The 14,991-nt window shown below is 47.7% G+C and overlaps 1 protein-coding gene across 2 annotated transcripts; it reads left to right on the forward strand.

Annotated features, from left to right (window-relative positions):
- Nucleotides 1-538: 538 nt before the first annotated feature.
- utp18 (UTP18 small subunit processome component) lies at nt 539-14,695 on the forward strand. Of its 2 annotated transcripts, none has more exons than XM_079282607.1 (13): nt 539-847; nt 1,095-1,225; nt 1,322-1,417; nt 4,039-4,100; nt 4,257-4,348; nt 6,544-6,669; nt 6,748-6,922; nt 9,188-9,288; nt 9,396-9,486; nt 9,566-9,689; nt 10,894-11,068; nt 11,150-11,292; nt 14,444-14,695. In XM_079282607.1, the coding sequence occupies exons 1-13, from the start codon at nt 629-631 to the stop codon at nt 14,466-14,468; spliced, it is 1,560 nt and encodes a 519-aa protein (XP_079138733.1). In that variant the 5' UTR covers nt 539-628; the 3' UTR covers nt 14,469-14,695. The 2 variants fall into 2 exon arrangements, with proteins under 2 accessions (XP_079138733.1, XP_079138734.1); XM_079282608.1 differs by having other exon boundaries at nt 1,098-1,225.
- Nucleotides 14,696-14,991: the final 296 nt, after the last annotated feature.

A 14,991-nucleotide genomic window follows, 5' to 3' on the forward strand; every position in this document is an offset into this window, starting at 1 on the left:
TGTTTCATGTGTTTCACTGTTTCAATGTTTCATGTGTTTCACTGTTTAATGTGTTTCATGTGTTTCACTGTTTAATGTGTTTCATGTGTTTCAATGTTTCATGTGTTTCAATGTTTCATATGTTTCATGTGTTTCACTGTTTCATGTGTTTCAATGTTTCATGTGTTTCACTGTTTAATGTGTTTCATGTGTTTCACTGTTTAATGTGTTTCACTGTTTAATGTGTTTCAATGTGTGCAGTTCAGTGACGATGTATTTTTAACTGCAACAGGAAGTCCCCCCCCCCCCACCCAAGCATGCTCTCTTCTGTTTCCTCACGTCTCTGATCAAATGATCAATAAACAGGAATCAATACATTCATTATACACATGTATATATTTATACATGTGTATATTTATATACCCAGAACTCATATCCAGAAAGGAACTAAAGTTTAAAGTCCTAAACTCGTTTAACGCGTCATAGCTGTAAGTGACCACGAGGGTGCGGGCTTCTATTTCTCCACATTGGAGGTCAGCTAACCGGAAACACATGAAGAAGAAAAGGAGCGCTGGTCTCCACATGTTGAGCACATCAGAGGAACGTTAGTATTATTCACACGATTTAGTTTAGAGACGTGAGAACAAACATGGAGGACGTGAACGTTATTAAGCTGCCGGTGATGGAGGAGAGACAACCGGCCAAGAAGAGGACTCGACCGCCGAAGTTTGACCCCAAAGAAGAGGACCAGGAGCGGCAGACCAACGTGAAGAGGCTCGCGGGTCTGGGAGAGACGGACGGGTCGGTGAAGCTGCTGGAGGAGCTTCTGTTCGGAGCGGAGGACGAGCTGGTGGACCGACTGGTGGAGGTAACTCACCTGGTTCTCTCACTGAAGCGACACGTGAGGAGTCCTCACGAGCGCCAGTGGTTCCGATCAATCCGGATCTCTGTCTCGGGTGACCCCGTCTCGTCTCACTAGTTTGTCATATTAATGCTGATATTTATGTTTTTATACCACAAGAGAACAATTTAAAATCGTATACTGTTAGAATGAAGCGCCACTCAGGTGTGCTCACCTGGAGCTTCCTCTGACATCACTTCCTGACATCCTCTAGCAGGAGGAGCAGCAGACCGGAGCCTCATCGGTGGAGGACGGGTCATGTGACTCTGAGGACCAGGACCCTCAGGACCAGGTCCAGACCAGAGAGCCCGTCTGGGTCGACGAGGATGACGAGCTGGAGGAAGAGTGAGTTTGTCGTAACCGTGGAGACACGTTTAATCCAACAATAAGACTTATTGTTCATTAAATATTATTTATTATTATTCTGTGTTTATGGTTCAGAGTCGACATGAAGCATCGTTACCGTAGAGACCTGGTCAGAGGAGAGGCGGAGTCAACTATGACCAATCAGAGACTACAGGAGAGGATGCGACAGCAGTGAGAACACACATCTACACACACACACACATCTACACGTCTACACACACATCTACACGTCTACACACACACACACACATCTACACACACACACACATCTACACACACACATCTACACACACACACACATCTACACACACACATCTACACACACACACACACATCTACACACACACACACATCTACACGTCTACACACACATCTACACGTCTACACACACACACATACACACACACACACACACACACACACATACACATACACATACACACATACACACACACATACACATACACATACACACATACACACACACATACACATACACATACACACCTACACATCCACATCTACACACATACACATCTACACATACACATCTACACACACACACATACACATCTACACACACACACACACATCTACACACACACACACACACATCTACACACACACACACACACATCTACACACACACACACACACATCTACACACACACACACACACACATCTACACACACATCTACACGTCTACACACACATCTACACGTCTACACACACACATACACACATCTACACACACACACACATCTACACACACACATCTACACACACACACACACACATCTCTACACACACACATCTACACACACACCTACACACACACATCTACACACACACATCCACACACACACACACATCTACACACACACACACACACATCCACACACACACACACACACACACATCTACACACGCGCACGCACACATCTACACACGCGCACGCGCACATCTACACACGCGCACACGCACATCTACGCACACCTACACGCACGCACACATCTACGCACACCTACACGCACGCACACCTACACGCACGCACGCACACCTGCACGCACGCACACGCACGCACACACACCTACACGCGCACGCACACGCACGCACACGCACACGCACCTACACGCACACGCACCTACACGCACCCGCACACACACCTACACGCACACACACACACGTCTATGCGCACGCACACATCTACACGCACGCATCTACACACACACGCACGTGCATGTGTGTGCACGCGCGCGCACACACGCACACACACGCACACACCTACACACGCACATCTACACACACACATCTACGCGAGCACACACACATCTACACACACACTGAATATGATTGTCTGATTTATGTTTGTTTGTTTGTTACATAAATCTAAGAAAACTCTTTGACTCTGTAGGTTACTGCCTAATAGTCTTATTGCCATTTGATGACAATTTATTTATATTTATTATTTTGCCCTGGATCTCAGTCATTGGGGGCAAAAGTTGCTGCAAAAACATATGTAAATCTCCTGCCCTGACACACGCATGCCGTACTTTCCGGACTATAGAGCGCACCTGTATATATCAGAACCGTTTATTGCCGTGGTATGTTGAACATACAAGGAATTTGACATGACGGGAGGTGCGTAACATTTAACAACAATCAACAACAATCAACAATGCAAAGTACAAACAAATTCAATTTACAGAAAATGTAAGATAAAGTAAAATATAATAAAGTGAAATATAAGAAAGTGAAGTCGAGTGCACAAGCGGACAGATAGCAGGACTATAGACCAGTGAGGTGTCGTGTGAAAGTGTCCAGTGTGATAGACGGATGTGCGGGAGTGACCGGTGGGACTTTGTCCTGGGGAGGACAGGGTCAGTGGGGGTCCCGGGCTCTGTTAATGAGCCCGACTGCCGACGGGAAGAAACTGTTCATGTGTCGTGAGGTCTTGGTCCTGATGGACCTCAGCCTCCGACCAGATGGAAGGGGCACCAACAGGTCATGTCCAGGGTGAGCACATAGGCCGCACCTGCTGATTTTTAAAAGAAAAAAGAATTTGTCCATAAATAAGCCGCAGGTGTCCCCGTTGAACGGCAAGATGCTTTTAACAGTACGAAAGTTGTCTTCTTCTCTGATCATAACATGTCCGACTCGCTAGCTTCTAAGCTAATTTTAACATTACCGCCAATGGGGAAATGCTAACCGCGATTAGCATCAGCAAATATAATATATCTTCGTACATCTTTTCATACAGACATACTTACAGACTACGGTCTCTCAAGGCTACCAAACGGAAGAAGTGAAACGAAGCAGCGTGTCTTCTCATTAGAATCTAAAAGCAACGAGGCAATAACTGTTGTTGTAACTCGTAGCTCTGAATAGCATTCACGGCTAACTAGTTTGGCCGCTTAATAGGGTTGATGACGGCGCTGGTCACGGCGCTCGCTAATCGCTCCAATAACAGCTGATTCCTCCGCAGACTTTTACAGTGCAGCAAAAATCTGCATTTCTGTGGAGGAATCAGCTGTTATTGGAGCGATTAGCGAGCGCCGTGACCAGCGCCGTCAGTTGCTGCTAGCTGTTGTGCTAGCAGCAACTGGCCAAGCCAGTTAGCCCTAAATGCCATTCAGAGCTACGAGTTCAGCTGTTCAGCGCTCGCTGCCTGGTTCTTCTGTTAAAAATGTCCGCTTCATCATTTTTTAAAAACTGCGTTAACGTGCGATCAAATAATTTTCGCCGTTAACGCGATAACTTGCCGAGCACAAATATATCTTTTTTTTTTCAGGTTCCAGAAGGCGATGGGAGGAGCACCTTCGTGGGCCGACGCCAACGTGAAGAAGAAGAACGGTAGGAACACTGATGTCTTCTTCTTCTTCTTCTTCTCACTAAACAGCTCATTTTATGACAAAAATAGGTCGTTTTGAAGTAAATTTCTTTGTCTTTTAATATTAGTAGAAAACATGAATTGTTAAAAATCAAACGTGTGTTTGTGTGTTCCTGCAGCTGATGAAGAGGACGAAGAGGATGAGGACCTGCTGAGGAGGACGGGGAACTTCGTGGCGTCTTCAGACCGTCTGCCCAGCGGCGTCCTGAGAGTCAGTAGCTCCTTAAATATCAAACAATGTGATTGTAAATATAGTGGTCGTCTTCTTGTGGTGGTCGTCTTGTGGTCTTCTTGTGGTGGTGGTCATCTTCTTGTGGTAGTGGTCGTCATCTTGTGGTGGTCTGGTGGTGGTAGTCTTCGTCTTGTGGTGGTGGTCTGGTGGTGGTAGTGTTCGTCTTGTGGTGGTGGTCTGGTGGTGGTAGTGTTCGTCTTGTTGTGGTGGTCTTGTGGTGGTGGTCTGGTGGTGGTAGTGTTCGTCTTGTGGTGGTAGTGGTAGTGTTCGTCTTGTTGTGGTGGTGGTCTTGTTGTGGTGGTCTTGTGGTGGTGGTCTGGTGGTGGTAGTGTTCGTCTTGTGGTGGCAGTGGTAGTGTTCGTCTTGTTGTGGTGGTGGTCTTGTGGTGGTGGTCTGGTGGTGGTAGTGTTCGTCTTGTTGTGGTGGTGGTCATCTTCTTGTGGTAGTGGTCGTCATCTTGTGGTGGTGGTGGTCTGGTGGTGGTAGTCTTCGTCTTGTGGTGGTGGTCTGGTGGTGGTAGTGTTCGTCTTGTTGTGGTGGTCTGGTGGTGGTCTGGTGGTGGTAGTGTTCGTCTTGTTGGGGTGGTGGTCTGGTGGTGGTAGTGTTCGTCTTGTTGTGGTGGTCTTGTGGTGGTGGTGGTGGTCTGGTGGTGGTAGTGTTCGTCTTGTGGTGGTCTGGTGGTGGTGGTGGTGGTAGTGTTCATCTTGTTGTGGTGGTGGTGGTCTGGTGGTGGTGTTCGTCTTGTTGTGGTGGTCTTGTGGTGGTGGTGGTCTGGTGGTGGTAGTGTTCGTCTTGTTGTGGTGGTGGTCTTGTGGTGATGGTGGTCTGGTGGTGGTAGTGTTCGTCTTGTTGTGGTGGTGGTCTTGTGGTGGTGGTGGTGGTAGTGTTCGTCTTGTGGTGGTGGTGGTGGTCTTGTGGTGGTGGTGGTAGTGTTCGTCTTGTTGTGGTGGTCTTGTGGTGGTGGTGGTCTGGTGGTGGTGTTCGTCTTGTTGTGGTGGTCTTGTGGTGGTGGTGGTCTGGTGGTGGTAGTGTTCGTCTTGTTGTGGTGGTGGTCTTGTGGTGGTGGTGGTGGTCTTGTGGTGGTGGTGGTAGTGTTCGTCTTGTTGTGGTGGTCTTGTGGTGGTGGTGGTGGTGGTGGTGGTGGTCTGGTGGTGGTGGTGGTGGTGGTAGTGTTTGTCTTGTTGTGGTGGTCTTGTGGTGGTGGTGGTCTGGTGGTGGTGTTCGTCTTGTTGTGGTGGTCTTGTGGTGGTGGTGGTCTGGTGGTGGTAGTGTTCGTCTTGTTGTGGTGGTGGTCTTGTGGTGGTGGTGGTAGTGTTCGTCTTGTGGTGGTGGTGGTGGTCTTGTGGTGGTAGTGTTCGTCTTGTTGTGGTGGTGGTGGTGGTCTGGTGGTGGTGGTGGTGGTGGTGGTAGTGTTCGTCTTGTTGTGGTGGTCTTCTGGTGGTGGTAGTGTTCGTCTTGTTGTGGTGGTCTTGTGGTGGTGGTGGTCTGGTGGTGGTAGTGTTCGTCTTGTTGTGGTGGTCTTGTGGTGGTGGTGGTCTGGTGGTGGTGGTGGTAGTGTTCGTCTTGTTGTGGTGGTCTTGTGGTGGTGGTGGTCTGGTGGTGGTGTTCGTCTTGTTGTGGTGGTGGTCTGGTGGTGGTAGTGTTCGTCTTGTGGTGGTGGTGGTCTGGTGGTGGTAGTGTTCGTCTTGTTGTGGTGGTCTTGTGGTGGTGGTGGTCTGGTGGTAGTGTTCGTCTTGTTGTGGTGGTGGTCTGGTGGTAGTGTTCGTCTTGTTGTGGTGGTGGTCTGGTGGTAGTGTTCGTCTTGTTGTGGTGGTGGTCTGGTGGTAGTGTTCGTCTTGTTGTGGTGGTGGTCTGGTGGTAGTGTTCGTCTTGTTGTGGTGGTGGTCTGGTGGTAGTGTTCGTCTTGTTGTGGTGGTGGTCTGGTGGTAGTGTTCGTCTTGTTGTGGTGGTGGTCTGGTGGTGGTGTTCGTCTTGTTGTGGTGGTAGTCTGGTGGTAGTGTTCGTCTTGTTGTGGTGGTGGTCTGGTGGTAGTGTTCGTCTTGTTGTGGTGGTGGTCTGGTGGTAGTGTTCGTCTTGTTGTGGTGGTGGTGGTCTGGTGGTGGTGTTCGTCTTGTTGTGGTGGTCTTGTGGTCCTCCTGTCGTCTCGTTGATCATTTCTCTCCGTTTTGTCTCAGATGAAGAAGTGTCTTCATGCTAACAGCTCCCGTCCCTCAGAGGACGGACTGACCACCGTCCAGTTCCATCCCTCCGCTCAGGTCGTCATGACAGCCGGCCTCGACCAATCGGTGTCCCTCTTCCAGGTACGTACCGGTCGTCTCTCTGTAGCGTCACACAGTGAGGACGTAGAGTCGTAGACTGACTCTGCTTTTGTCCCCCAGGTGGACGGGAAGACAAACCCGAAGATTCAGAGCATCCACCTGGAGCGGTTCCCCGTCCACAGAGCCCAGTTCAGCCGGGACGGAGACACGGTGATCGCCACCAGCCTGAAGAACAAGATGTTCTACCTGTACGACATGATGGAGGGCCGGGTCACACCTGTGCACGCCGTCAGAGGTGAGGACCGAGTCAGGATGTCTGTCGTCATTGTAAAAACATACAACGAAATGAAGTTGCCGACTCATCAGTCAGTACAGCAGCAACCGGTAAACTGTATAAAAACATGAAATACATACGGACGAGATGAAACAGGCATCAATGCTCGACAGCAGGGGGGGGGGCAAACGTTCTGGCTCGGGGCCACATTGAGTTTTAAAATGTGACAGACGGGCCGGCCAGCAGCAGATGAATGAGTGTTTGTGTGAACTCATATACATTACAAGTAAAAGCCGTGAGCTGAACAGGAACTTGCATTTAGTTCCAGTGGGAACAGGGCTGCTGGTCACCCTTTAAACCAGAGCGTCAACGTTACGCCAGTTGGTTGTTTCTCAGAACAGATCTGAGGTGTTCATCAGTTGACTGGGATCTTACACCGTATTGTTTTATTGCATAAATGCAGATTTTATCATGCACTTACTTATTAAGCAGTCATCTTTGACAGAGTTTTTAGTGTAAAGGTAATGACTGTGGTCTTTGTAGCAGTTTGATTCTTTGAAGGATCATACAGATATTTAACTGTCACATGTCACATGATCAGAGCTCTGTGAAGTCTTTCCTTGTCTCCCCCCCCTGTGTCACGGTGTGGGTGCATCTCACTGGCGTCAGGAGACGTATCAGAATACCCTTATTTGATTGGCTAAACTGCATCACGTGACGTGATTTACAACGTATTGGTCGGTGTTTTTCCTGCACAGCTGAACAAAGTGGCGTAAATGCTGGAAAGGAGCGTGAATAATTCTGCTGCATGAAGCAAAGGCCACTGAAAACGGGTCCGCGACGAACCACCAGTTGAGCCTCACTGGTCTGCAGGATGGTGACGAGCGGTGAACAGCTGTTTGTGTAGCGTGTCTTCCGTCTCTTCCCGTTTCCTTCACCTACATTCTGCTGGGTCCTAAGCCCCTCCCTGTACAGCTTCTTATCACCTCTTTGCACCAACGTACATTGATAACAAACACCACGCATATTACGGTAATCAGCGTGATTATGTGTAAACTATCGGTGCATCTCCGGTCTGTCAGTGTTCCTCCTGCATCGCTCTGTTCGGTTCTTTAATGGAGCGTTATGGAGGACGGAGCCTCTCAGCTGCTAGCAGACTGTTGTGCTAGCAGGCTCGCTCGCGAGCTGTACCCAGCATGCAGTTCGGCGATGAAATTTTATGAATGTACAATTATTAGTGTTACTACTTGTTTGTGTCACAGACTGTTGTGTGCTGTGGTGTTTCTCTGTTACAGAGCGGTAGTTGTGGGTTGTTCATTGTTATGAAGTTCTGACCATGACTAGAGTTCCCTCTCAACACATATAAGAGAACGAGCGCTGCCAGCAGCAAGAACACATTCAGCTGCCTGTTGAAAGCAGACGGCAGTTGTTTCGGCTATGCACCGGTATAATGCGTGTGAAGAATTCATATCATACGGAAATAAAAAGCCGGTATCCTGCCCAGCCCTCGTCTTTATTGTAGTTTGGGCAATTTTGAACCAATATCTGACGGGCCGGATTAAAAGGCCCGCGGGCCGTAGTTTGCCCGTGCCTGGGCTAAAGTGAAAGGTTTTTTGTTAAAGTGTGGTTTTGTTGCAGCGCTGTCTGGTGTGAGCTGTGGGGTGATGGGAGACAGTGCTGGTCCTCAGCCTGTACCTCCTTCCTGATGCCAGGGGAACAAACAGAGGCTGTGGTCTTCCTGGATGTCCTGAAGTCCACTATGACTTCTTTAGTCTCGGTGGTGTTCAGGACCAGGTTGTTGTCCGAGCACCACTCGGCCAGATATCCTGTCTGTAGTGCGTCGCGTCGTGAGAAGCAGCAGCACGGAGACATTCGATGAACTGTGATAGCTAACAGTAGCGCGCCGACGGTAGCGCGCCGACGGTAGCGCTGCCGACGGTAGCGCTGCCGACGGTAGCGCTGCCGACGGTAGCGCGCCGACGGTAGCGCTGCCGACGGTAGCGCTGCCGACGGTAGCGCTGCCGACGGTAGCGCTGCCGACGGTAGCGCGCCGACGGTAGCGCTGCCGACGGTAGCGCTGCCGACGGTAGCGCGCCGACGGTAGCGCTGCCGACGGTAGCGCTGCCGACGGTAGCGCGCCGACAGTAGCTCTCTAGGTATCTGGAGGACACCTGTGTGTCGACAACTAACAGTTGTCAGCCAATCAGAGAGCAGCAGGGTTTGTGTGGGTCTTACCAGGTGAGGTGCTGTCCGTTGGGTCCTAAGGAACCATGTGTTTGTGTTCAGGTCTGAATGAAGCCCGAGTGAAGGAGTTCTCTGTGTGTCCTGAAGGAGGCGCTCTGCTGCTCACTGGAACCAACGGATACCTGCACCTCCTCACACTCAAGGTGCCTCCTCCTCCTCCTCCTCCTCCTCTTGTTTGTAGTAGATCTTTTTACACCTTTAAGTTAGTTATATAGATATATATAAACTATAAAGCCTGTAATGTGTCCAGACGAAGGAGGTGGTCCGCAGCATGAAGATAAACGGGGATGTCATCGGCGTCGCCTTCTCTCACGACGGCAGCAAAGTGTTTGTCAACTCAGGTGAGTGTTTGTGACATCACACGTTAACTTCCTGTTGGTCATGTGACTTACGTGTGTGTGTGTGTGTGTGTGTGTGCAGAGGACGGGGAGGTGTATGTGTGGGACATGCGCAGCAGTCGGTGTATGAACAGGTTCACAGATGAAGGCTGTGTGAAGGGGACGTCCATCGCCTCCTCACCCAACGGACAGTACCTCGCCTGCGGGTAAGACACGCCCACACAAACCCTGCTGCTCTCTGATTGGCTGACAACTGTTTGTTGTGGACAACAGACTCCAGGGCCCCGTGCCTCGTACGTGGCTAACTGAGTTAGCCGGATACTTTTCAGGATAAGATGACATAAATCAGGCTTTTCGGTTCCACGAAGCAAGTTCGGCAAAATCACCATGGCAACACATCCAAAAGCTTGAACCTGCTCCAGCGCAGGCTCAGTGAAGGGAGCTGGATAAGCTGCCACTCCCCCGGAAAACATGGCCGCTCCCGTCACATACGGTAGTCTGATGCGCTTGCGCATATACTGGGGGTTATACGGGAGTTGATGAAATGCATGTAAAGTGAGACACACGTGATCCTTAAAAGCAGCGGAGCAAACTAAGAAGCCTCTGTTGCATTAATGTGCAGCTCCCTTCCTCAGAGATCCACTGATGAAGGAGGATATTAGTTAGATGAGCGTTTTATAGGGAGAGACTTCTTCCACATCGCCAAGATCCGTCATCACATCACGATGACTTCCTGTACGAGCGCTGTCCATTCTGCCCACAAGGAATCATTTCTTTCCAGAGCTTCTGGAGCAGACATTGAACACCACACTGCCTGTCCCACAGACTGGATGCAGCCTTGAGCTGTTGTGCGAGTGCTGCGTTGTTGTAGTGTCGGCGATGCGGAGAACATGGGGAAAGCCGCTGCATGCCGCGCTGTTGGTCCAGTTGATTTGGCGCTTAATAAACTTACGGATGTGTTCATCACGTCACCATGGCACATATTGTGCTGACTCAGCATTCTGAGTCATGTGTGTGTGCTTAGTGTGTACTTGCTCATGGTCTTGACTTCCTCACATGCGTTCATGATCATCTCCTGCTCGTCAGCGGAGAACAAAGAGGCTCTTTCTGTGACTTTATTTCACATTGGACTGTTAGAACATCATGGTTTGGGTGATCCACGCTTCCCCCTTTAGAAGTAGGACGGGCACGCGCAACCATCCTGATCCTGATCGTCTGGGTCGCATTAAGTGTTTGAGAGGATCCGCCTCGGAGAAAGCGAGACAGCCTGACTTCAATCATCTCGTTAGTTTAAGCTGCTAAAGGACATTAGATCGACTGAGTGAACCACTACGAGGAACGGGCCTGGTGTCCTCTTGGAGACGATAAAGACTCTTTATAACTGACTATTGATTTTCTCTCTGTTCTCAGCTCTCAGTCGGGCGTGGTCAATGTCTACTCCCAGGAGGCGTGTCTAAATTCAGCGAATCCCAAGCCTCTAAAAGCTGTGATGAACCTGCTGACCTCAGCGACATCTCTGACCTTTAATCGCTCCTCTGAGATCCTCGCCATCGCATCCCGAGCCGAGGACGAGGCTGTACGCCTGGTAAGATGATGATGATGATGAAGACGATGATGATGGACATTGACTCTGTGTCCTCGGTCTGTCCTCTTTCTGTCCCCTCAGGTCCACCTGCCCAGCCTCACTGTCTTCTCTAACTTCCCCGTCTCCAAGAGGAAGATCGTCTATCGAACAAGCTGCCTCGACTTCTCCCCACACAGCGGCTTCTTCTCATTGGCTAACAACAAAGGACACGCCCCTCTCTTCAGGTTTGTGAAACAATCCTTGAATTACAGGTAACACATCATTTACATATTTGTACAGTGATGTCACGTCAGTGGCCTTTTGTGATAGGTCCAGCTACTGGGTCTTGTAGTTTTATGTCCTCTTAGCTACTGGGTCTTGTAGTTTTATGTCCTCTTAGCTACTGGGTCTTGTAGTTTTATGTCCTCTTAGCTACTGGGTCTTGTAGTTTTATGTCCTCTTAGCTACTGGGTCTTGTAGTTTTATGTCCTCTTAGCTACTGGGTCTTGTAGTTTTATGTCCTCTTAGCTACTGGGTCTTGTAGTTTTATGTCCTCTTAGCTACTGGGTCTTGTAGTTTTATGTCCTCTTAGCTACTGGGTCTTGTAGTTTTATGTCCTCTTAGCTACTGGGTCTTGTAGTTTTATGTCCTCTTAGCTACTGGGTCTTGTAGTTGTATGTCCTCTTAGCTACTGGGTCTTGTAGTTGTATGTCCTCTTAGCTACTGGGTCTTGTAGTTGTATGTCCTCTTAGCTACTGGGTCTTGTAGTTGTATGTCCTCTTAGCTACTGGGTCTTGTAGTTGTATGTCCTCTTAGCTACTGGGTCTTGTAGTTTTATGTCCTCTTAGCTACTGGGTCTTGTAGTTTTATGTCCTCTTAGCTACTGGGTCTTGTAGTTTTATGTCCTCTTAGCTACTGGGTCTTGTAGTTTTATGTCCTCTTAGCTACTGGGTCTTGTAGTTTTATGTCCTCTTAGCTACTGGGTCTTGTAGTTGTATGTCCTCTTAGCTACTGGGTCTTGTAGTTTTATGTCCTCTTAGCTACTGGGTCTTGTAGTTTTATGTCCTCTTAGCTACTGGGTCTTGTAGTTCTATGTCCTCTTAGTTACTGGGTCTTGTAGTTTATGTCCTCTTAGCTACTGGGTCTTGTAGTTTTATGTCCTCTTAGCTACTGGGTCTTGTAGTTGTATGTCCTCTTAGCTACTGGGTCTTGTAGTTGTATGTCCTCTTAGCTACTGGGTCTTGTAGTTTTATGTCCTCTTAGCTACTGGGTCTTGTAGTTTTATGTCCTCTTAGCTACTGGGTCTTGTAGTTTTATGTCCTCTTAGCTACTGGGTCTTGTAGTTTTATGTCCTCTTAGCTACTGGGTCTTGTAGTTGTATGTCCTCTTAGCTACTGGGTCTTGTAGTTTTATGTCCTCTTAGCTACTGGGTCTTGTAGTTTTATGTCCTCTTAGCTACTGGGTCTTGTAGTTCTATGTCCTCTTAGTTACTGGGTCTTGTAGTTTATGTCCTCTTAGCTACTGGGTCTTGTAGTTTTATGTCCTCTTAGCTACTGGGTATTGTAGTTGTATGTCCTCTTAGCTACTGGGTCTTGTAGTTTTATGTCCTCTTAGCTACTGGGTCTTGTAGTTTTATGTCCTCTTAGCTACTGGGTCTTGTAGTTTATGTCCTCTTAGCTACTGGGTCTTGTAGTTTTATGTTCTCTTAGCTACTGGGTCTTGTAGTTGTATGTCCTCTTAGCTACTGGGTCTTGTAGTTTTATGTCCTCTTAGCTACTGGGTCTTGTAGTTTTATGTCCTCTTAGCTACTGGGTCTTGTAGTTTTATGTCCTCTTAGCTACTGGGTCTTGTAGTTTTATGTCCTCTTAGCTACTGGGTCTTGTAGTTGTATGTCCTCTTAGCTACTGGGTCTTGTAGTTTTATGTCCTCTTAGCTACTGGGTCTTGTAGTTTTATGTCCTCTTAGCTACTGGGTCTTGTAGTTGTATGTCCTCTTAGCTACTGGGTCTTGTAGTTGTATGTCCTCTTAGCTACTGGGTCTTGTAGTTGTATGTCCTCTTAGCTACAGGGTCTTGTAGTTTTATGTCCTCTTAGCTACTGGGTCTTGTAGTTTTATGTCCTCTTAGCTACTGGGTCTTGTAGTTGTATGTCCTCTTAGCTACTGGGTCTTGTAGTTTTATGTCCTCTTAGCTACTGGGTCTTGTAGTTTTATGTCCTCTTAGCTACTGGGTCTTGTAGTTTTATGGCCTCTTAGCTACTGGGTCTTGTAGTTTTATGTCCTCTTAGCTACTGGGTCTTGTAGTTTTATGTCCTCTTAGCTACTGGGTCTTGTAGTTTTATGTCCTCTTAGCTACTGGGTCTTGTAGTTTTATGTCCTCTTAGCTACTGGGTCTTGTAGTTGTATGTCCTCTTAGCTACTGGGTCTTGTAGTTGTATGTCCTCTTAGCTACTGGGTCTTGTAGTTGTATGTCCTCTTAGCTACAGGGTCTTGTAGTTTTATGTCCTCTTAGCTACTGGGTCTTGTAGTTTTATGTCCTCTTAGCTACTGGGTCTTGTAGTTTTATGTCCTCTTAGCTACTGGGTCTTGTAGTTTTATGTCCTCTTAGCTACTGGGTACTACGAGCTTTATGTCCTCTTAGCTACTGGGTCTTGTAGTTTTATGTCCTCTTAGCTACTGGGTCTTGTAGTTGTATGTCCTCTTAGCTACTGGGTCTTGTAGTTTTATGTCCTCTTAGCTACTGGGTCTTGTAGTTTTATGTCCTCTTAGCTACTGGGTACTACGAGCTTTATGTCCTCTTAGCTACTGGGTCTTGTAGTTTTATGTCCTCTTAGCTACTGGGTCTTGTAGTTGTATGTCCTCTTAGCTACTGGGTCTTGTAGTTGTATGTCCTCTTAGCTACTGGGTCTTGTAGTTTTATGTCCTCTTAGCTACTGGGTCTTGTAGTTTTATGTCCTCTTAGCTACTGGGTACTACGAGCTTTATGTCCTCTTAGCTACTGGGTCTTGTAGTTTTATGTCCTCTTAGCTACTGGGTCTTGTAGTTTTATGTCCTCTTAGCTACTGGGTACTACGAGCTTTATGTCCTCTTAGCTACTGGGTCTTGTAGTTGTATGTCCTCTTAGCTACTGGGTCTTGTAGTTGTATGTCTTTACTTAATTGTACAGTGACGTCCAGACTTATCACCTGATAGTAGTGTAATAAATGTTTTTTTTGAAGGAAAACCTTTTTTTTTGTCTTTATTGTGTCTTGAAATATTATATTTAAAAATAAAATGTTAGGGTGGGGGCGGGCCCATGACGGTTAGCCCCGCCCACATATCAGTTCTGTACTGGACCTAATAAAAATCATGATCCTGATGTCAGCTGATCTGGTTCTAATGTCTTCTGTCTGTGTTCAGGTTGCTTCATTACAAAGACTTCTGAGGAGGAAGTGAAGCCCCAGACCAGGACCAGACCTGGTCTGGGGTCTCAGTGGATCCACTATGAGGACTGATGTTCTCTAAAGATCAGCAGCAACAGAAGCTGGATTAGTTTTTGTGGAGTTTGTCTCAGATGTGGAGGAGCTTTGCAGAAAAGTGAGGAGTGATGAAACCAGATGTTTGTTTTTTGTTGTTTGTATGAAGTGATTCTATAAAAGAAGTAAAACAGTTCAACACGTCTGTCTGTTTCTACCCAGAACCAAAAAGGAGGAAACTGTTAGCTTAGCTTCATTAAAAGAGTCCATCTGATTTACATGCTGCATCTTGTTAGCTAACGAGCTAGAGGCTATCTGTGAGCTAGCATGACTTGAAGCTAACTGGATTAGCTCCTTCACACCTGACCAGTAAACACAACATGGAAGTCAGAGATGCTAATATTGTATATAAAGCTATTTAAACCACATTACTGTTGATCCAGTCTGGTTCATCACCTGGTGAGACTTCAGGGCTTCAAATGGTGTAAATAT

Source organism: Melanostigma gelatinosum (assembly GCF_949748355.1).
Source record: "Melanostigma gelatinosum genome assembly, chromosome: 13".
NCBI classification, from domain to species: Eukaryota; Metazoa; Chordata; class Actinopteri; order Perciformes; family Zoarcidae; genus Melanostigma; species Melanostigma gelatinosum.

Coding starts and splice junctions, on each gene's coding strand:
- utp18 (XM_079282607.1), top strand. CDS start 629: ATGGAGGACGTGAACGTTATTAAGCTGCCGGTGATGGAGGAGAGACAA. Junction 848..1,094: donor TGGTGGACCGACTGGTGGAG/GTAACTCACCTG, acceptor GACATCCTCTAG/CAGGAGGAGCAGCAGACCGG. Junction 4,349..6,543: donor TGCCCAGCGGCGTCCTGAGA/GTCAGTAGCTCC, acceptor GTTTTGTCTCAG/ATGAAGAAGTGTCTTCATGC.